The sequence below is a fragment of the Barbus barbus genome, assembly GCF_936440315.1.
Source record: "Barbus barbus genome assembly, chromosome: 50".
NCBI lineage: Eukaryota > Metazoa > Chordata > Actinopteri > Cypriniformes > Cyprinidae > Barbus > Barbus barbus.
The window spans coordinates 15,496,054-15,520,630 of record NC_136728.1 but is presented as its reverse complement, the minus strand read 5'-3'; the positions used below and the strand labels follow the sequence as shown (position 1 = coordinate 15,520,630).

At 38.4% G+C, this 24,577-nt stretch overlaps 1 protein-coding gene across 1 annotated transcript; it reads left to right on the top strand.

The window, feature by feature from the left end:
* Positions 1-65: 65 nt before the first annotated feature.
* On the top strand, positions 66-14,446 carry LOC306867917 (SLA class II histocompatibility antigen, DQ haplotype C beta chain-like; the record flags this gene model as incomplete). The annotated part of the gene is made up of 7 exons (XM_079413872.1): positions 66-73; positions 124-134; positions 199-402; positions 1,692-1,802; positions 13,612-13,884; positions 13,982-14,263; positions 14,334-14,446. The coding sequence occupies 7 exons, from the start codon at positions 66-68 to the stop codon at positions 14,444-14,446; spliced, it is 1,002 nt and encodes a 333-aa protein (XP_079269998.1).
* Positions 14,447-24,577: the final 10,131 nt, after the last annotated feature.

Below are 24,577 nucleotides of genomic sequence, written 5' to 3'. Positions count from 1 at the left end.
GAGAGAAACCCAAGTAAACAGAAAAGGTATAAAGCAATCTGCAGTCAATAGCCATACAGTTTAAAATGTATAGGTAATATTCCCTTATTACTCATTTTTCTCTGCTCTTCTTCCCTTTTGCAGTGAAACCGCAAGTCAGACTCATTCAGAAGGCAAACTCTTATACTGGAGGGTCTTGTGTGAGTTGTTTGGCAACAGGATTTTACCCTCGTCACATCAACCTGACCCTGTTCATAGACGGACGGCCTGTAGCTGATCATGAGATCACTGGAGGAGATCTGCTGCCCAGTGGTGATGGGACGTACCAGATGAGGAAGAGTCTGGAGATCAGTGCAGTGAAACACAAATACACCTGCTCTGCCACACACCTCAGTCTGGACAACAAACTGGACGTCACTTTGGGTAATGAGCTCTTACAGAAAACACACTCTAACAATTAAAACAAAAACATTTAAAGTCACTCTCAGTCTGTGGATGATCTTTCAGAGTTTGATCACAGGGAACCATTTAAATCAGTGATTATGACAGTTTTGGCTCTGATGTTGGTGTTTGGAGCTGCAGCTGCGGTAATGAGGTGTGAAAACATAAAAAATGTCACAGAACATCTCGGTTACGTATGTATCCCTCGTTCCCTGAAGGAGGCAACAGAGACGTAACGTCAAGTGACTGACGTAAATGGGATCTCTCCCGAGAGCCCAATCACCTTCGAGTGTTAACAGAACAAGACAATGACAGTTGGGGTGCGTGTTTCGCCACGCACACCCCGCCCCGCAGCACGGGTATAAAAGGAGAGTGCGTGTAAACGCACATCAGTTTTTCGCTGAGGAGCCGAGACTGTGTGCCCCGCCCGTACAACGGTGGTACTGCAACTGTGGCGACGGGAGGTTACGTCTATGTTCCCTCCTTCAGGGAGCGAGGGTTACATACGTAACCGAGACGTTCCCTTTCAGTCAGTCGCATTCGACGTAACGTCAAGTGACTGACGTAAATGGGATCCCTATGAAAACGCCACTATTGCTGACCCCCTCCAGTGCCCTAAGGAAGCCGGCAAGTCCCCCCACACCAGTTGGGATGGAAGATAGGACAGGGCTTAGGCAGAGATGAGAGCCACTGCTGTTCCTTACAGTGGTATGGATAACACTGGGAAAGCGTACCCAAGTAGGGGAACTCATATGGAAGCCACATCCTGCATAAGGAGGTACCATGTGGAGATCACACATATGGACTGGCCAAGGGCAGTACTACATATGGAAGTCTCTGAGGTAGACTCAGCCTGGGGTGAGATCAATACACAGCAGAGACAGCAGAAGGTCTCTGCCAGGGAAAGACACGGGCTCACCGTGAGGGGAGCCGCACCGTAGAAGAATACACATGTGAGATCACCCAAAGTGCAATCACTACACACGGGCACCTAGCCCAGCACAAGGGCTGACCTTGGGCAAACACACGAGTGCTGGACCTGGCGCTCCGCCACGCCTGACTGCTGAGGGTGTGGGAGGAACTTCAACAGAGTTCGCCAAGGGGAACTGAACTGAGAAGCAGTAAAAGCGCACGTATCCGGTCCGTAGAGGGGAATGGCGCAGCAAGAGTGATCGACACCAAGCGGGTCCGGTGTTACTGGCCACCTGAGGTGAGTACATGGGAGGACACAGGCTCTACATGGAGATTATAGAATCTCGCAAACGTGTTAGGTGTTGCCCAGCCAGTAGCTCTACAGATGTTTGCTATCGAGGCGCCCTGCACCAATGCCCAAGAAGAAGAAACAGCTCTCGTAGAGTGTGCTGTTACTCTGAGGGGGCACGGTAAGCGCCGGGCTTGGTATGCCAAGATTATAGCCTCCAATATCCAGTGGGAAAGTCATTGTTTGGAGACAGCCTTTCCCTTCTGCTGTCCTCCGAAGCAGACAAAGAGCTGATCTGAGGTCCTGAAGCTCTGCGTGCGGTTCACGTAAGCGCACAAGGCACGGACGGGACAGAGCAGAGCAATGGCTGGGTCTGCCTCCTCCTGGGGCAGCTCTTGCAAGTTCACCACCTGGTCCCTAAAGGGTGTGGTGGGAACTTTGGGCACATATCCAGGCCGGGGTCTCAGGACCACGTGAATCGTCGACCGAAAATGCCTGCAGGTCCCCTACCCTCTTGACCAAGGCCAATGCAGTGAGGAGCACTGTCTTCAATGACAGAAACTTAAGCTCTACTGACTGCAGAGGATCGAAGGGCTCCTCCTTCAAGGCCGTCAGGACCAAGGGGGTACCAGATTTAACCTCCTTGCCCCTCTGAGGAACCTGATGACCAAGTCGTGCATCCCGAAAGACTTACCGTCTACTGCATCGTGATGTGCGGAAATAGCGGCAACATACACAAGACAGCTTTCGCTCCAACCCATCTTGCAGGAAAGAGAGCACGACCACGATCGGGCATCTACGGGGGTCTTCCCGGCAGGAAGGGCACCAATCGATGAACAGGTTCCACTTCAGCCTGTAAGCGTGTCTTGTAGACGGGGCTCTATCTGAAGTGATGGCACCTAGAACCTCCGCGTCCCGTCCAGGGACCACACGTGGAGATTGGGTGCCAGAGGGTGCCCCCTCTCTGAGAAAGGAGATTCCTCCTCAGAGAAATTTGCCAAGGAGGGGCTGTCGCGAGGAGCATTAGTTCCGGGAACCAAGTCTGATTGGGCCAGTATAGCACCACCAAAAGGACTTGCTCCTCGTCCTCCCTGACCTTGCACAGGGTCTGTGCGAGAAGGCTCACTGGGGGAAACGCATATTTGCATAGGCCCCGAGGCCAGCTGTGTGCCAGCGCGTCCGTGCCGAGGGTCCCCTCGGACAGGGAGTAAAACAGCTGGCAGTGGGACGTGTCCGGGGAGGTAAACAAGTCTACCTGAGCGTCCCCGAAGCATCTCCAAATCAGCTGGACTACCTCGGGGTGGAGTCGCCATTCTCCCGAAAGGGCGGGCTGACGTGAGAGCTTGTCGGCTGCACGATTGAGCTCGCCGGGGACATGAACGGCGCAAAGTGACCTCAGATGCTTCTGACTCCAAAGGAGGAGATGGCGGGCGAGTTGCGACATGCGACATGCGACGTGCTGATAGCCCAAGCATGAGACACAGCGATCGTTACTATCAGATGAAGCCAGGAAACGACCACGTCCAAAAACTCGTGGAGCTCTTTTAGAATTTGTTCTTTTCAGAAAGAAAACACACTTTTGCACGCTATCAGAGAAAGCAGCAGCACTGGACAGCAACCCCCACTGACGTGCCATAACACCAACAATGTAGCTGTCTGTAGACACTTTCGGAGATTTTGCACTGAAAGGATTGGCTCCGAAGCGAAAAGCTGATGTGCGTTTACACTAAACATGCACGCCAACTGTCATGGGCTTGTTCTGTTAACACTCAAAGGTGATTGGGCTCTCTGGCTAGATCCCATTTACGTCCGTCACTTGACGTTATGTCAAACGTGACTGATTGAAAGGGAACTGCGTTTCTAAACATTTTGTAAACTTTTTTTCAGAATTCAATTCCAGTGAACCATTTAAATCAGCAATTCTCTCAGTGCTGATAGTTTTGGCTCTGGTGTTTGGGACTGGAGCCGTCATATATAAATGCAGGAAGAGACGAGCAGGTAGGACAAAAAATGGAATTAATGATAATTAGCCTAGTTCTGTTTAGAAAATGCTTAATTTTAATGAATAACATTAGTAGTTGTAACCAATACCATGTGTCAGATTTATGACCCCCTGTCAGAGGTGATTGACAGGTTGTCATATGTCAAATGTGTACATGGTCAGATTTATGACCTGATTTATGGCTCTATGACCCCCTCTGTCACTCTGACTGTCACGTCACTGGGGTCCTGTCACGCCTGACTGACATGACAGTAGGGTGTGTAAATCAAAGATCACAACACATCTTAGATTTGACTTTTGATGGAAAAATGGCTGAGCAAAAGGTATCTATTGTCACCTTATGTTTGTTTGATCTATATGGTATATGTTAATGCCTAGTCATCAATTTGTCCCTACCGGCCCGTCTACAACCATGATGAAATGATGATAATAGTTGAAACATCCTTGTACATCTCCTTCATGTTGAAAACACAGATGTCAGCGCTTTAATCTTTTAGTAAACCATTTCAAATGACATGATACCTACAAAAGAGTCAAGCTGTATAAAACTACTTGTTTGGTGTGAAGCTTCATCTAAATCGTGAACCTAGAGATCAAGTTGTTCTGATCCTACAGAGGTGTTAGCATACACACATAGAGATGATAAAGAAAAACATGCCTGGACATAGCACCTTTTTCAGATACATATAGAATTATGGTCTTGGTGAATGCTTTAATTCTATGTTTCAGGTTTCATTCAATCAAAACAGTGATGTCTTAGCTAACAACATTTAGCCTATAGATCAAGCAGAACTAAACCGTTTAGGGGTTTGACATTAGACACGTGTTTGGATGTCTTCCAACCCCCAAACAAAGTACATCCCTGTTAACAAACATATTAAAACATTATTTCGGACGCAGACTACGTCATGGTAGGAAACAGATTGGGGAGAAGCTTTGGGCTCTGGTGTCTAGACACCAATCCACCAAAGGTGTTGACCTAAAACACAAACATGGAAGCCAGATGCCCATTTATGACAATTATCCCAGACAACCTTCTTATTCAGAGGTGGTTGTAGACGGGCCGGTAGGGACAAATTGATGACTAGGCATTAACATATACCGTATAGATCAAACAAACATAAGGTGACAATAGACACCTTTTGCTCAGCCATTTTTCCACAATCAGGAAGATCCCAACACCTCCAGACTGGAAGTAAGCAATAGGTCAGGAAGGAACTCCATAAAAAAACCCATGGCACAGGTGAGAGGTAAAAACATCATAAATCCAGTCATAAATCCATCAAAAGTCAAATCTAACATCTGTTTTGATCTTTGATTTACACACCCTACTGTCATGTCAGTCAGGCGTGACAGGACCCCAGTGACGTGACAGTCAGGGTGACAGAGGGGGTCATAGAGCCATAAATCAGATCATAAATCACCAATCTGATAAATCACCACCATGGTATATGAATTAAATGATTCTTATTACATTTTTGCATAATCAGATCATTCATTAAACTTTTTTTCACAGCATCTAAAGAAGTCGAAACAACATAAATGAAATATCATGACTTGATGTTGCAAGGTACATCATCTTCAAGCAATGAAAAATGAGTTCCAGTAGTTGCTTGGCTTTATGATGAAAGATACAATCAGATGCCAAGAGTCAAGTGTCAGAAATGCCCAACAGTTTCACATCAAATAATGGAAGAAGAAACACTTTAAAGAAACTATATACTGCCATGGAATAAAAAAAGTGCCAGTTTCGTCCTTCACTATTGTTTTACACAAGTTCCTAGTTTAACCTCAGCACGTGTAACGGAAACATGTATTTTCTAAAAAAAAAAACTGGTTCCATAATTTGTTTCCTGAATCGTATAATGAACATAACATGAACAATGTTGTTAGTTTTTATGGATGCCGTTTTAACAATTGTCCTTAAAACACATTGTGGTCTTCACAAATCATGTTCATTTAACACAATCCGTCCATATTGGCATCTTATGACATGGATTTGTGTCAAAATACCACAGAGTTTGATTGGTCGCACTGCCTTTGACATCGCTACAACAAACATAAAAAGCTCTTTTCCGCACTTTAAATCTAAGCATATATAAATTTGTCTTAAATATTAAGTACATAGACCATAACAGTGTTATTTCACTTGTGTGAAAGTGTATTTGTGAGTGAGAGATATGAATCTAAGTATGTGCTGCTTTATTGGTTATACAAGAGAGTGATTTGAATGAAGCCATTAACCCTTCGTGTTAAAGGGCAACTATTATGAAAAATTCACTTTTACATGTTGTTTGAATATAAATGTGCACACAGCCACCCTATTATACACACCCATATTTTACAAGCCCTGCCCACGACTGTTGACAGACACTGCCGTAGCAGAGACCCCATCCTGAGTGAGCCGCACACAATCCTCCATATTTACCTTCACGCTCATTTAAAAGCAGCATTCAAGTGAAAAATGTCTTCTTAATGGAGCTACAGAAATTATTCATTCCAGAACAGTGAGTGATTTTCTGTTTTTATTTTATTGTTTGGGTCATATTGTCAGAGTAGACAGCAGTAGGTACTGTATATTACACTGCTGTCCCTTATACACAGATACATATACACAGATCTATATAAGCATGTGATTTCTTTCCAGTTATTTACCTTCATAGACATAATCAACTCTGTTTTTGTAACTTATGTTTGTTTTTCAACATAAACTTGTGTGTATTTGACAGTTTAAGCACAATAAGGCACGAAAGAGAACTTAGTTTAGTACTCGCACGCCGTGTGACAGATACTTGTGATGTGTGCTTCAGATGTGTGTGCTCAGAAAACCGTATATCAGAATTCTAAACTGATATGGCTTTAAAACGCATGATTTTGGCGTCAAATACATGATAATTAAAACCAAGCAGATGTTTTTATGCATTTAAAGAGGCATGTTTCTGCTTCTACTAAGAATAGGCATTTTCAAAATGATATAATAAATGATGTGTGGGGTATTTTGAGCTGAAACTTCACAGACATATTCTGGGAACACTTGAGACTTATATTGAAATGAAACTATTGTATTGTTCAAAGTGGAGTGTAACATTATATATATGTATATATATATATATATATATATATATATATATTATATATATATATATATATATATATATATATATATATATATATATATATATATATATAAACCTTGCTACATGTACTGCGTTAGGCTAACCGAGAATTGTCATAGCATTTGCATATTATTGCTCTTTTGTTGGTTTCGATTGCTTCTATTGTCATCATTTGTAAGTCGCTTTGGATACAAGCGTCTGCTAAATGACTAAATGTAATGTAATGTATCTTAATTGTTTAGTGATTTACTGATGAACTGTAAGCCATTTAACTCTTAGATATTCTGCTAATTATCAGTTGTATATAATAAAGAACAGGAATACAATTAAGAGCTGAGGTATTATTTATTTATTTTTTGAATAATATCTTTCTATATTTTAACATTGAAATTGGTTGTTTTGGCTACTTTAGAACATTAAAGATGAGTTTTTTACTCAGCTGAACCTGACATGGCTAAAACTGAACCAAAAGTACTTCTTGTCATTATAAACTGTGGAAAATATGAACTATGTATTGGTATTGCTGATCATTATTTCTTTAGCAGACTAATGAAAGAATTATCACAATTACAAGTTTTTAACTGTTAGTTTTTGTGTGCTAATGTAAAAATCAAAATGTGTTCCAACTGTACACAGTCTACCCTACTGACTAAAATCTTCCAGATTTATTTAATAGTTAAATTAAAATTTACATAATGAGCTGCAACTTCAGAATCAGAATCAGAAAGAGCTTTATTGCCAAGTGTGTTTACACAGACAAGGAATTTGTCTTGGTGTCAGTAGCTTCCAGTATAGAAAGTGCATAGTACAGACATACATATAATTTAAGGTAATAAAACACAAATGATAAAGAGAATAGACAATAAATTATACATAATAATGTAGTAATAAAATATATAGAAAAAGAAGTCAATAGAATTTTGAATGTGGATATGTGGTATTAACAGATATAAGTTATAGAAGTTATAGATTCGGTTGTGTGTGAGCAGAGGGATGATGGTGAACCAGGACAAATGATCACACGGGATGCTGTCAGAGGGTGAACCACTGATGAACTGCTATATGTTTACAAGAATTTTACATATCAGGGTACTTTAAATGTTTCGGCTCAAGTGCGAAATATTCATCTTGGATTCAGCATGAGGCGTCATGAAGTTTTATACCAACCATTTTGCATCAAAACACTTACGGGTTACCTTAAAAAAAGGAGGACTCAAATCAATAGAAAAGGTACGATGACTGACTCCTAGCTAAACATCTTGCTTTATTAATAGGCTATTTATTAAGAAAGTCTTAAATAACAAACTTTTAACAACATAAAGGCAGATCCCTTTATTGCAGCTGATGACAATTTGAAGTGATGCTTGAGTGGTCAAGGATATTCCAGTGTACAAATAACCGTTGCCTTGTCCAAATACCCACACTCGCGTCTTTGCACTTGACCACTTGACAACTTATACGATGTGTTCAAGTGAGGATGAAGACCACAAATGTGTGTCGAACTTTTCATTACCTGATGGGACATATAGTGTTGTAAAAATGCAAGTGTTTACATAGCTTTATTTTCATTTGCTTTTAAAATCAACTTCTAAATGTCTGTTCAGCTAGTCTCTAACATGATTTAATTTATGTTTCTTAAACAAGACTTTAAGACAAGCCAGCATAAATTTGTTTTTCAAACTGTTCAATCTAGTTATTACAGGTATTCTTAAATGCTTACACTTAAATGCTTTCAAATACACAGATGACTTTCCTACCCAGTGAACACTCATGAGATCAATTACACTTAACAAAAAACTCTTATTAGGATTCGGGAATTATTTTTGCAGCTCAATGTCTATTACAGTAAACAACATAAATTAAATTACAGATAATAATAATAATAATAATTCAGCAATTAACTTTTGGGAACAGATCATTTTAATTTTACTACTGTAAAGTAATCTTGCAGTATATGAAAGATTCGGAGAATCGGATCACCAAACAATTACTGGATGAATCTTAAGACATATGCAGATAGGATTAGATTTCTCAGAGGACTTCTGAATAAACCGAGAAGCAGTATCTGATTCATGAACAAATGTAAAAACAATTCGTTAGTGAATGGGCTGCGCTTTGTGTCTTTGACTCAAAAGAACCGGTTCATAAGAGTCGTTTGTTAATGAAGCCGACTACACTGGCCGCGCTGCGTGCGCGTGCAACCATCATGCACACTTTAGTGAAATACTTTTTTTGCCATTATTTTCCGTTAGGTTGTCATCGCCGCGGGTGAAAAGTACCACATGAAACACTGCTTACATTTATATTTTATTGTGTGATAATCCTGTGGTGGCGGGTGGGGTAGATCCACCCCTGACCTCGAATAGCGCTCGGAGTGGTATTTTAAGACCAGTCTTGCGCACTTGCTGTCGCGCGCACGTGCTATCAACTGGCCAATACCGCAATCTTCTTTGATTCCTCTGCAGTGTTGCCAAGTTAGCAATTGTGTAGCTAGGTTTAGTGACTTCCCCACCCCATTTGAGACTTTTTTCTTCAAAAGTTTAGGGACAAATATATCTTGGACAAATTTCTCACCTTGCTCACTGATCTGTATTCATCTTTATATAGATCAGTGAATTTGCCATTATGATGTCATCTAGTGATATTTATCTACGTTTTAGCTACTTTCAATTGAAAGCAGTTGGCAACACTGTTCCTCTGTCCTCATTTTCTTTTCTTGTATCCTTCCAAGGGGGTGGAGCTAAGAAGCTAGGAAAGGAGGATGCCCAATTAAGAAATGAGAAGCACACTGCTTCACGAAAAGCAGAAGATAGCTGATGGCCTTGAGAAAAGGGTCTATTCTCAAAATTCTCCGTGATTATCAAAACTACATTTGCCTACAGACGTTTTCATCAACATCAAAATGAACACACCCTGTGCTCTTATGTGTTTCGTTTTGGTTCCAGTTTCTGTTTCAACAGGTATGATTTCACATTATACTTGATAAGAAGCACGTTTTAATTTGTTTTTAATGTTCATAACTATTGGGACATTGTGCAGTTATTTTACAAACACGCCTTCGCGTGGAAACTAATCAGATTTTTGTGTCTGCCAGTATGGGCATTTCATTGAGACTGAACCCATAGTTGCTAGCGCCAGGTAGCCTAAACTACAAGTGCTTCTAATTTCTTATTTGTACATCCTCGAATTTTATCTCCACTCTACTCCACCCCTTAGGATGTAAGGAAAGAGAACGAAGACAGGAATCGAAAAAAAAAACGTATATATTGGAATATTTGTGATCGCTCGAGCCTCACTTCTAAGCTCATGCAGCCGCGCTCTAGGGACCTGTCACCTGGGGCACGTTCAAGCTCACACCTGTGCCCAGCGTTTTGCTACGGTTACGGGTTGAACATGTTTCCTGGAAACGGTGTGCAACGGGGTTTGATGCTGCGTTCAAATCCTCCACGTTCGTTCTTACGAGTTGACAGGCCGTCATTACGATGTCAGGTGCATTCAAGTCACTTTGGTCGGAACAAGATGGCGATTTTTTTCTACATAAAATTCAATGATTTTTTTAAACTCTACATATACAAAATAACGAATAAATAATGTGCACCATTGTGTTTTTGTTTTTTTCTCTTTTTATTCAATTCATGAGTGATGTAAACGGAATCATTATACATTCTATGGTAGTTATACAATGATATAATATTTTGAATATGTAACTTATATAGTTTTATTGTACATTACAAAAAAAAATAATAATAATTTGATTCATTTCAACAAATTTACCGCCAATACAGACGCTGCATAACTACAGTCTTTGGCTGCGTCCATTGCATCCGACACGTTTTTTCACTGACACGCCCCCAACTCGTGTCTTAATTTTTATATATATTTTTTCAAATTTCCCACTCCTAAAAATGTAAGAACGTGCTGGCGTCCAACTCCTAAATAGCCTACATGACTTATGCACCATGAGATTTCTCTTGTTTGGTGGATGTGTCAAAAATGTCAGCCCAATCAGCAGCAACATGTATATAAACTACGCGGTATTAAAGAGACAGATCACACAATGGGTCCATGTGATTAATGTAACATAAAAATACTATACATATTTATATATTTTGCTATTGTATTGTGGAGTGACACTTTCATAAACTTTTCTATACTCCTCTTATTATATAATGGTATATACTACACTATCATAGCACAACAACAGTGATCAGCAATTATGATAAGCCTAATACTCACAATAAAAATAATGTCATATATCATAATACAGTCTTGGAGGTAAGAAGTGGATTATCCTTCACCTGAAATTTCTTTTCATCCTGAAATGCGAGGCAAATGTTGGATCACAATAATTAGGAACCACAGTTTCCACAAATCCCTTCACTCGATTGTGATCTTCTCTTTTATTCTGGATGGCAAGAGCAGTGACTGTAGCATGAAGCATATTTTGCTGTTTATACACATATTTATACCGATTTCATCTGGGTCTGAAAATTCTTTAAAAAAAAAACAAAGAATGGCCTTCTCAGCTGCCATAGTTGCAACTCTTGCTTCATCAGAACAGGGTGTTGAACGCACCACTGTTTCCGTTTAATAAATGTTTTGCACCATTTTGTCGGGGCAGCCCTTGGATTATTAAGAAAAGTAATAATAAAAATGAATAAAGCAAAATGCCCTGTCGAAATATGTGAGATTTAACGTTTATTTAAATGGCGAAAATAAAACATAAATTAAACTGATTGTAACCGGTCTGAAGGGGAGGATAATTTATATGTGCTTTATTTATTCCAATTATTCCAATATTACACTAAAATAAAGTCCCTGTTAATTGACACTAGAAGCTCCCACTGATGAATTGCTAACATGTGTTTTATCTGTTGTTTCAGGTTCTCACACTTTGATGGCGCTTGCAACTTACATTAGAGAAGGAGCATTTAGTGCGTCAGTTATGTTGGATGACATCACTGTAGCATATTATAATTCAGAAACAAAGATCTATGTTGCAAGAGGAAATAATACAAATGAAGATGATGTTGTAAAATCAACTGACATCAGGTCTTTAAGTGAAATTGTGCTTAATTTTTTTATAAAAAGATCATATTACCTGAGACCTGTCAACAACACAGAAAGTAAGCTGAGTTGGCTAAAGTGATTGGCTCAGATTTTGCAGGAACGGTTTATCACTGCATGATTGTTTGATGTTTATGAATGAAAGATGTGTAAATACATGATACATGAAAAAATATGTTAAGTAAAGGGTTTGGTTTTGTAACATACATTGCTATTTTACGATAGATGTGATAAAAATAATTCAGCTGTGATTCACAATTGAAATTAACAATTTATTTATTTATTTTTTTTATTTTACACATGGAGGAAAAAAACGTTTTGGCTCTCAGGCTTATACACCGTGTGTATAATTATTAGGCACGTTGATATTCTGATTATATTTTTTTCCAAGCACATTTTACCAATTCCAAACCACAATCTTAATTTTGTATTTAATCATTTATGATTGATATAATTGCCCATGAAGGCTGGACGAGAAAAACTCAGAATTATTAGGTATGTTTTCTTTTACTGATAAAATGAGTCAAAAAAAGATGTTTAACTCAGACTGAAATGTCAAAAATTAATAAATACTCTTGAGAAATATTAAATAAATAAAATAAATAATTAGGTGTAAAACCATCAGAAAACATTTAGTCTCCAGCGCCACCATTTTCCAGAACTGCAACCTACCTGGAGTCTCCAGAAGTGTGAGGTTTTCAGAGATTTTGCTTGGGTAAAAAATCCTAAAAAATTACCCTCACTTAATAAGAATAACATGCTGAAGTATTGCGAGATATAGTAAGACAAATTTTTTTATAGGCTTTATCGACAGATAAGTTTTAAGTGACTCTTGAATGACCAGCATCACATCCTCTTGTACCACTTTTTGAAGAATTTATCTTCCAGAATCTGGCAGTAAGTTTTAGGAGCTCATTTTTATTTCTTCCCATATCCTGAAAAGTCTGTCTGCAGAATTGACTAAAAATGAGCTCCTACAACTTGCTGTCTATACTTTCTCTTCCAGCCTTCATGGACCATTATATATCACTCATAAATGATTAAATACAAAATTAATAGTAGTTATTAAGATTGTTGTGGTTTGGGATTGGTAAATTGTGCTTGGAAAAAACATATAATCTGAATATCAACGTGCCTAATAATTATGCACGCAGTGTACAGTGTAAGGCAATTCAATATCTCCACCCACTATATATAAACAAATCAAACGTAGCGTTAGTTCTGGCAGGTCACGTTAGTCAAGCTCGCATCAGCTGACTCTCAGCTGATCCCCATCTACTTATAGGAATACGACACCTATCTAAGCATCCATATATAAGGTCGTCATTATCAGCAGTTTGCTCAATAGCAAATTACCCACCTCCATCCCCAACTCCTCCTCTGTCAGTCAGGATCCAGCCTTCTGATTCTCTTTTGAATCAGACAAATTTAAAAATGTGCACAAAAATGACTGAAATTTGTAACAAATCTGCAATACATTAGTTGGTTCTGTTCTGTTTAACCTAGGGGGTTATCGCTGCTCCCCCTGCTCTCATCCATGCTAGGCTGCATGGATGCGCAGGGAGTTCTTGCTCAAAACAGAACCATTCTGCCAATCCAAACTATATGCTAATTGTCAATCATCTTTGACGATAGTGGTCCTGACAGAATTACTTGTATTTTGATTCTATTTCATTATCTATCAACAGTATTAACAAACGATGGGCGCTAGCTGAAAGAGAAACAGATTCAATTTATTGAAAAACTATTCAAAGAGCTTCTGAAGCCAAATGTGTTGAAATTTTACTGTCTTTATTTCCTAACAGGTCATGTGGTTCATCAGGCGATGGGCCTTTTTGAACAGAGAGATGATAAACCTGGACAACTGATCACCAGAACTGCTTATAGAAGCTCTACGATTGATGAGCTGCGTATTTTTGATGGCAAATTCACATATCAGGGGTTTTCAAATTACACTGAACCTGAAATAAAACCCAATATAGAACTGTCCAAGTTACTTTTTAAGTTAAATTACGAAGTCTGTGAAACAACGCTGAATAATTACCTTAAAAAGAGAGAAACTCAACTAAACAGAAAAGGTATAATGCAATCTACAAATCAATAGGTATAATTTATTTTAATTTAGAAGCAATCTTCCCTTTACTCATTTTTCTCTGCCTGTCTTTCCTTCTGCAGTGAAACCGCGAGTCGGACTCATTCAGAAAACAAACTCAGATTCTGGAGGGTTTTGTGTGATTTGTTTGGCAACAGGATTTTACCCTCGTCAGATCAACCTGACCCTGTTCAGAGACGGGCAGCCTGTAGCTGATCATGAGATCACTGGAGGAGATCTGCTGCCCAATGGTGACGGGACGTACCAGATGAGGAAGAGTCTGGAGATCAGTGCTGCAGACAAACACAAATACACCTGCTCTGCCACACACCTCAGTCTGGACAACACACTGGACGTCGCTTTGGGTAATGAGGTGTGAAAACAATAAAAATGTGACATAACTGTGTTTCTAATCATTTTGTGAACCTTTTTCAGAATCCAACTCCAGTGAATCATTTAAATCAGCGATTATCTCAGTGCTGATAATTTTGGCTCTGGTGTTGGTGTTTGGGACTGGAGCCATCATATATAAATGCAGGAAGGGATGAGCAGGTAGGACAAAAGCTGAAATGAATACTAAGTCTAGTTTTGTTTAGAAAATACTTGAATTTTATAAATAGCATACGTTTGATTTTGTAGATTCATCTAGAAGTGATTATTCTTCTGCTTCTAGTAATGGATCAACATCTTCAAACAATGAATAAATGAGTTCCACCAGTTGCTTTATGATGAAAGATACCAGACGGCAAGAGTCAAGTGTGAGGATTCAAATACCCAACATTTCCACATCAGATCATGTAAGAAGAAACACTTTAAAGAAACTATGGAATAAGAAGCTGTTTATTTGTTCAATTTCTTCCTTCACTGTTACTTTACATAAGTTTACATTTACATTTATTCATTTAGCTGATACATAAGTTCCCCGTTAACCTCAGCATGAGCAACAGAACCATGTAATTTCTAGAAAAGGCTGGTCCCATGTTTTGTTTCCTGGCTCATTTAATGAACATAATATGAACATAATTGTTAGCTTTTATGTATGCCGTTTTAACAATTGTCATTCAAACACATTGTGGTCTGCACAAATCATGTTCATTTACAGTAACACAAACTGTCTATGCCGGCATCTTGTGACAGATGAATATATATATATATGTATATGTATGTATGTATGTATGTATGTATATATATGTATGTGTATATATATATATATATATATATATATATATATATATATATATATATATATATATATATTTATATATATATATATATATACACACATACGCACAGTAGTCAACATTTGAAGTGGATCAAAACCTTTCAAAGTTGTCCTAAATCCTAAAACAACTTTGATGAAAGGTTTTGATCCACTTCAAATGTTGACTACTGTACGTATATATATATATATATATATATATATATATATATATATATATATATATATATATATATATATATATATATATATATATATATATATATATATATGATATATTTCAAGTCATTTTGACATTATAATCTAACTGTGGAAAATAGTATGTATTGGAATTATTGATCATCATTTCTTTCGCAGACATTTAAAAAAAACATGTTTTTGTGTGGTAATGTAAATTGGAGAATGTGTTCCGACTGTAGGCCTACACTGTCTACCCTAGTGACTAAAAACCTCCGGCTTTATTTGTTAGTACAAAAAAATTCACATAATGAGCTATAAATTGTCATTAAGATTAAACATCAAATTGAAATTTCAGCATGTGAAGAAAACGTGGAAACATTATAAATTTTATGGAAATGTCATGCCACAAAACAACATGATCAGAAAAACATTAAACAATGAACAAAGTTATTCTGACAAACTACCTTAAGGGTTTTCTTTTTCCAAGAGAAACTATACTTTCACAGTTTTTGCATAGTACAGTTACTAAATAGATATGCAAATCCCATTACCATTGACTAGACAAGACCTAAAAGTTGTGGTCTTTAGGTCTTCTGGAAGTTGGCTACTGTTAGTTTTAGACAAATGGGAAAGTGAAAGAAAAAACCTGTTTGTGGTGTAAAGGTTGACAACCACAAACATCCATTTCCTTTAAAGGGGTCATCTGATGCAAAATTCACTTTATAAGTTGTTTGAACATAAATGTAGTGTGTGTACACATCCATCTTATAATGATAAGAATCCACCCAGTAGTTTTCTTAAAATCCCTTTCTCAAATCAGGCTGTTCTGAGATTCCTATCAGAATGATGTAGTTCTGTATAGGCCCCTCCCATGATAGTTGATTGACAAGGCCGCCGTCTTACCTTAGACCCGCCCTGAGTGAGCTGAGAGCTATCCACCATTGAGTTGACTCCAGTGCAGGGGAAGACAAGAACGTCTCCGATCAAGCGATTGAGGTGTCTTCATTTACTCCAGATATCTAAGCCGCTGAAGATGCAGAGGATTAACGTTACTTTCGCTTTGAAGGGAATGCGCCAATCCTGATCTGCCTAAATGCATCTATGTTCGCACGAATCATTCGTGATCCAGCCTCACAGAAGAAGTGAGTATAAGGGTTTTAATCTTTGCAAATCGCCTTTCCTAATAATGTGCTAGCTAGCCAGTTTCGTGGCTAAAGTTTACAGTCTGCTCGTCACTCAGAAGAGAGGGGCGGGGCGAGCAGAGCTCATTAGCATTTAAAGCAACATGGACTATAATGGCTTGATGAAAACAGAGATGATTTTGACAGGGTAAAAAAGGTGTTTTTTACACTACCATTGAGAAATTTTAACCATAGTCTGTTATAGACTTTTAATTAAGACCCTAAAGAATCAAATCAACTTGTGTAAAATGGGAATCCGATGACCCCTTTAAATTTACCTACAGTAACTAAATATTAAAAGCTGTAAAGCTCAGTCAAAACACTCACGAATTACACCCAAGGGTGGAACAAGTTTATTTCAAAGTTGATCATTTGCAAGTGAGTGCTGACTGAAAGCATACAGGAGCCTATATGTCAGTAATATGGACAGCAATCTTTCAGTTTTTTCTACTTTTGCTTCCAATAGCTGCTCCAAAAGTACATTTTCAAAAGAATTCCATAAAATACAATTTTTGTAAACTAAAATTTAGATATTCTCAACCAAATTCACTCCTTCTACAAGCATGTACCTTGCATGCTGAGCTGTTGATCAATAGCAAAATAGAACAACAATGTGCCTCCACCAACTGAATTATCATGGTAAGCCTGAAAAGCACTTTCAAACTGAAATGTAAATGAAAACAAAACAAAATGATTAGTGTAGATTTTTATAAGTTAAGAGTATTTAACTGTCTGAAACTTGCCTGACGGGACGTACCAGATGAGGAAGAGTCTGGAGATCAGTGCTGCAGACAAATACAAATACACCTGCTCTGTCACACACCTCAGTCTGGACAACACACTGGACGTCACTTTAGGTAATGAACTCCTATGGAAAAATAAATAAAAAATAATAAAAACAAAATAAGTGGTTTTGTGAATTTTTAACATTTGTTTCAGAGTTTAATCTAGTAAAAATAATAACCATTTAGATCAGTGATTCCTCCAGTGCTGATAGCTTTGGCTCTGGTGTTGGTGTTTGGAACTGGAATCATCATTTATAAATGCAGAAGGAGACAAGCACAAGAACTGAAGTGAATGGTAAGTCATCCAGTGATATTTTCATGTATACAATCTTTAATTTCTATTAATAATTCTGCAGCATTTATTTCCTTTCTTATTATAGCTTCCTTAAAGAGTGATTATTCTCCTGCTTCTAGTGAGTACATTGTTTTAAATGTTATTTTTGCAAATGTCTTTTGGCAAGTTACTGTCTAAAGAGTGAAATTTTCAGTATTATTGTTTACAGTAAAACTCATATAATTTACAACACTTGATGGATCATTTTTTATTTTATTTTAGTGGTAAAGACCTAAAAGTCATGCGAGTAGATCTATTTATGCAGTTCTACCAGGAGTTGGCCACTGTTAGGTAAAAAGGAAAGAAAAAAGCTTCAGACAAATGTGAAAGTAAAAGGCTGGACCTGTTTTTAGTTGTCTACCATTCATTTATGTTTTACTGACTACTAGTTAAACATGAAAAGCAGGAAAGCTCAGTGACACTCAATACCCACATGCGTGAAACAAGACTGAGGTTTGTTTCAAAGCTGATAGTTTGCAAGTGAGTGCTGACTGAAAGCATAAAATATGGACACAATTCTTATACTTGATATCTCAAATTAAAATAAATATGTTGCACTTGAACTTTGAATCAGCTTTGGAAATATATGATAAGTATCTCAACAGAACAAATGCACTTCCGGTATAGGTTAACCTATGATGGCTAGACTGAACAGCACATTAAAAGAGAAATGTAAATAAAAACAAAATAACAGGATTAGTCTGTATAAAGGTTTTTAACATTGGGTGTTATTTTTAAATGCACGAAGACAGTGAAGTGTCTTTTACCTTTCTTTTTTAGTGATGCCTGACTAATGTATGTATTTGTTTATACAATTTTTGACTGATTAAATAAAAGTAGGGGCTAGGTAACTCTAAATCACACGCAAAAAGAGTCATGATTTAGTTTTTGTTGCAGTTTCCATTTCCCTGTTATTTTCACAGGCCCTCACTCATTATGGTTGCTTGCAACGTACATTAAAGGACAAACACCATTTCCTGAATTAAGCTATGTAGTGCTGCTGAATGATATCAGAGTTATGTATTATAATGGTGAGATGAAATCCCTTAATCCAAGACTAAATACAACAACTGAAGACGATGTGTTCGATTCAAATGTTCTCCTCAAAATAAGAGATGACATACAATCATCTCTCTTGAAAAAAAGTGCAGGAACAACAAAAATCTTAAATGAAACTGATGGTAAGTATTGTAATCAATTACATAAGCATTTGAATTTGATCACTTTAATAGAGATAAAATTAGTAGCATTGGTAGCATTTGTTTTGTGACTGGGAAAAGCATCTACAATTTTGAATGAACACTACATTCTATATACAAACATTGACACTAGTTTCAGGTAACCAAAAATTTGTAATGAGGGTCCAGACCGTCAGTCCTCTGTCATGTGTGTCATGTGTTCCTGCCTCATGTTTCCATATTTGGTTTGTTGCCTGTCCTTGTTAAATGTGATCATTAGTTAATTCTTGTCCAGCTGTGTTTGTCTCGTTATCTGATTATCCAGTGTATTTATAGTCCTGTCTGTTCAGTTTGATTTCGTCTGGTCTACTCGTTACTCCCTGGTGTTCCTGTCTGTGTCAGCCCTGCCCTGCCTTCAGTAAAGACTGTTATTTTGACTTACAGCCTCGTCTGCATGTTCCTTGTTCCTCCCTTGTGTGTGCACCGTGACAGAAGACCAGACCTAACAGTAAGCGGCGCCCCTTCACACCGTTTTGTTTTTTTGTTTTAATAGTCTTTTGTTTTGTTCCTGTCTGTTTGTCCCGTGGCATGGAAGTCGCTACTCGTCCTTCTGCCCTAGCCCACGATATGTGGGCGTGGGAGTTCGGCAGGATCGCCGTGAGTCCACTGGCTGCAAGCCCTCCAGCCCGCCGATTGCGGGAGATATCCGCCGCTGCCCGCGGCTATCCCAACCCAGCCGCTCACTCCAGCCCGCCGTTCACGGGAGCTCAACGCCGCCGTCTGCGGGGAAAGCCAACCCGCCGTCGGCGGCTCCCTCAAGTCACGCCGCCGTCCGCGGCTCACCCCAGTCCGCCGTTCTCGGGAGATCATGCCGCCGTCCGCGGCTCACCCAGGCCGCCGGCCCGCCGCTGACTCAAGCCCACCGGCCACTGCCCTGGATGCAGTTCCGCATGTCACGGCCAGGAGTGCCGTTTTTAAAGTCTTGTCGTGCCCTCAGGAACAGTTTTAATCATGTCAGTCGGTCTTGTCCACGGAGACTCGTCTGGGGCAGGCGGCTCTTGTAGTGGCCGTGGAGGCCATTTCCAGCCGCCTGCCCCCTTGTTGCGGAAGTGGAGGCGGTTGCTGAGGGACCCTGTGAGGGCCCCTGACTCCTTGTCATGCCCAGGAGAAGCCTCAGCTTCCGAGCTAGCCCGGGAGGGCTTCCTGTTCCTGTGGGCTGTCCTGTCCAGTCCTGTTCCTGTTTGTCTAGCTCCTGTGGGCTGTACTGTCCAGTTCTGTTCCTGTATGTCTATCCCCGGAGGGCTCCTGATTAGGGATGCGCGGTATACCGATACTGGAAAAATACCGGTATATATTATATTTCAAACGGTACGATATCATAATTTTGCTCAATTCGGTATTTCATACGCTGCTGTTGCAAAATGCACCTGTAGGTGGCAGTGCTTCCCAAATTGCTGCGCAACTGGTAAATGTGACAACAGAACAACGCGATGGATCAAACAGATGAAACTCAGCGCACCCAAAATTAATAAATAAAGAGAACAGTAGAAGTGAAATATGGCATTACTTTGGATAAAAAGCAGATGACAAAGGTGAACGAACTGACCTTACTGCACCTGTATGCAAGCGTTGCTATAGGTCTAAATCATGTTGCCACAGGAACACATCAAATCTTTTTAACCATTTGTCGCTTGCTCATCCTGATCTTTTCAAAGAATTAAGAGATGGACAGGTGAGTGCATCATAAATTCAGTGTAATATGTCAGTTTTGGTTTTGTTCTGTTTCTTCCTTATTTGGTTCTTCCTGTTTTAGTTTCTGACCTAGTTCTGTTAATTAGTTATATGCATCACCTGTGTTCGATTAATTACCTTGTTTCCTTTTTCGTTCCTCTCCCTTTATAAATCCTCAGTTTTGCCTTTACGGTTGTCCGATCTTAAGTTAACAAAGTGTTTGTGCGTTGAAGCTATTTTGATTAAAGATTCCTCTTTTGTTTTCACCTCTCGTCGTGAGCCTTTTTCCCACAACCACGAACCGTTACATTCAGATTTGATTTGACCTTTTATTTACATCTGATCAACGCACATTCAGATGTAATGCAGTAAGCGCAAATGTGCATGTGAGACACGCTAGAATCAATTAAGTTTTGGTCACGTAATACATGCACTTGCATTTCATATAATCAAATTTTAATTGGATATGAATTGAGCAAGAGTTTTGCTATATTAATTTTAGTATCAATGATATTTAGGGAATGTTTCTGACGTGCTACCGACCACTAATATGAAGCAAGTGAGAGAGTGAGATTTATATTTAATGCTTTTTCTTTGGTTGAGTCTGAAATCTGAAAACAATCTGAGAGAGAAATAATAAGATGATTTTGAATATTACATTGACTGTTAGAATAACACTTTACAATAAAGCAACATTTGTTGCATCAATTGCGCAACTTCAGTGCTTTTTTTTTTTTTTTTTTTTTTTTTTCTTCAAACTTCTTCAAAATGAAACCTATGTTTCCGGTAGGTTTTTTTTTTTAGGAGACATTTACTTGAACTAGGATTACTATGCAAGTTATGTTCCTGTGTTGACTGTGCTTTATGCTGAGGTTTTTTGTCTGTTCTCGCGCTGCGTTCTCTTCCAAGAACGCAGTGCGAGGACACTTTTTTTTTTTTTCTCCTCTCTTTCCTCATGTTATGCTGTATTTCTTCTTCTCTATTGCATTTCGTTGCCTTGTACCTACATGTGCAATGACAATAAATTGAATCCAATCCAATCCAATTTAGTTTGCACTGATAAGATTTGAATATATTTTCATCTTATTACTTCAGTTAGCCTTTTTTTTTTTTTTTTTTTTTTCTCCAACATCAAAATGTAACCTATGTTCCCTTTAGGTTTTTTGTTACAGTTTGATACAAAGGTATTAACATATGAATCTGTTTTTATTATTATTACTAATATATTTTTTTTCAATTCACTTATCTTTTGAGGCTGGTTATTTGTCACCTGGTATCGATACCGAGGTACTACATTCTGGTATCGTACCGAAGCCAAAATTATGGTATCGAGCCATCCCTACTCCTGATACTCCCGAGCTGCCCCATGGAAAATTTTTTGGGGGGGTAGAAGGGTTCCGGCTGGAGTGGCGTGGCCGAGGAACGAGGCCACGGCCACGAAGACCACCTGCCATGGCCTCCTGAGCTCCTAGCTCCACCAGGGTCCGTCTGTCTGTTCCACTCTGGAGGTCCTGTGTTCCTGTCCGTGTCTGTCCTGAGGGGCCTCCAGAGTGCCCCCCCCCCCCCCTTGTACTTTTACTCCCCTTTTCGTTTACTTTCATGTTTGTACCCTGGAAATCCCTGATTAAAGGAGCGGTCTAACGCTGGGGGTAGCACTGGGCACGTAGCTGGACCCAGAGGGCGGACTGTCAATGAAAGTCAAAATTTGATTGGCTGATGATTCTGTCACTAATGCTTGTAACAAATCAGATGTGATGTCTTTCAAGAAAAGGGTAGCACTATCTGTAGTTCTGGCCTATGACTTTTTTTATGTAGGATATTCCAGTTCAACCTCAACTAAACTAATCATAGGCAATTTAGTGGACATTACACAAATGAAAATTATACCTAAATAATCAATAAAAACATTTTTCACACAATTGTGTCTTTTATAGGGCCAGCAGAGAAGGCCCTGCTTCCCCTAGCGTCCCACCACTGCGCTAGTAGTATAGAAGAAACCAAAATTTTATTTTAGCCAAACCTTTCAAACAAGGTTATGTTATTATATTATTGTTACCTTATAGACTTCAGAATACATCCATGCCAGACAAGGAAGACGCTCTGATTTGAATTAACAACATTTATTTTACCAACCAAACATGTTAACATATTTGTTGTCGTCTTCTAAATAATGCCGCGAGCGGGGCTTGAGAAGTGACGTCGCCTCGCCTGCGTCTGATGCAGCTCCAGAAGTGACACAGGAAACAGAAATACTGCAAAATAATAATAATAATAATAACGTGTTATAATAATAATGTTATAACATTTCGTTTCGTCTCGTTTTAGTCAAAGAAAATGAAGAGACATTTTAGCATAGGTTTTATTTTGCAAAACACATTTAGTATCGTTTTTATTCGTCAACAATATTACATTATATATTTAATTATCGTCATCTTCACATGACCAACATTTACGTGTCGTTGCGTCTCGTCTCGTTTTCGTCACATGATAAAGGTAGCTATTTAGTCACATTTTAGTCGTATTTAGTCGATATTTAGTCACAATTTTCGTTGACGAAAGCAACACTAATTGGGACTGGTGTTGATGACTGTGTTTGGTCTCATTAAATGGAGGAGAGGGCATCACTCGGGTAATACATGACATTTCCTAGACAAAACACTAGATTCATTCATTCAGACTATAACGATCTATCAGTTTTAATTTAAATAATTTCCTTTTTCTTACATTTTATTATGTTTAACTATGTTTTGTTGTAGCTTCCTTCACAAGTGACTACTCTTCTGCTTCTGGTGAGTTTTTCTGTTTGTGTTATGTTTTGTGTAAATGTTTTAGCTTTCACACACCTACAATGGATAGTTGTATTATAGCAAATAATAACAAAATATTGATTTGTTTGAATATTTTCTAACCAATATTCAATAACCAATAACCAATTTCTAATTTCATTTTCAGCAACTGAAGACAATGTGGATAAAACATAATTAAATTAATGGGCGAAGTAAATATGTAGCCTATAGATGCATATAACATTAGAAAGTAATATGTATCAATAGAATATAATTGCTTAGCTTCCATAATAGCAGTGGCACATGCATATTCCTTTCATGGTCATTATATTTCCATTTGTAGTTTGTGTGTACTAATAGCCTTGTTAAGGTCAACTGACTGGTGCTTTTTCTTACATGGATTGTCATTAACAAGCTCAAATGAATCAGATTGTGTAATGTATCAGAACGTTATATATTGATGCAATTTAACATCTGTTTGTTTGCATCAGAAACAAAGATATAGACATTTTACACAAACAGTAGCTCCATTATATCAATGTCACTGAATGCTACATGCCATATGTACGACAGCATCTTGTTTTGATGTGTATATAATGTGTTTTCCAAAGTTTGTAACCGTAAACAACCTGCCATAACTCAGCTGTTCACTGCAGGAAATAAAACTTGCAAGACTAACTTCATGCTTTGTTATCTGACTCAATGTTACTTTAAATAACAACATTTTTATGACCTTTGGATGGCTTTTCACTAGCCTGAGAACAAAATTATTGATGCTATTATTAGATCAAATAAACAGATTGTTGAAGAAATAAGTAAATATTTTATCCTACTTTAACCATTGTAGGCGACAGCATGAAGAGCTAATATGCGATTTCACTATTTTGTATTTTAATGTATGCTATTTATAATGTATGATACTTCATAAATCTCCAGCTATTGGTTCACCATCATTTTCAAAGGAGAAACTTAATTTTCATTGTCACAGCCACAGATTTTATGTGATGTTCACTTTAGCTTTACTGCCACCTACTGTATAGATTCAATAGTGATATTGTGACAGCATTTGGGTTTTATGAGACTGGTAATGACAGATCATAAAATGATATTATTAATAAACGGATCAGCCATTATTGTTTGCAGTACCTTTACCCTACATACACTAATGGTTTCATTTCAAAATCAACCTCTTTTGTGTTGAATAAAACAGAGACGTTGTTTAGAAACTGAATGTACATCAAGGTATGTCTCTCAACATCTACAAAGATGAAAAAAATGCAAAAAA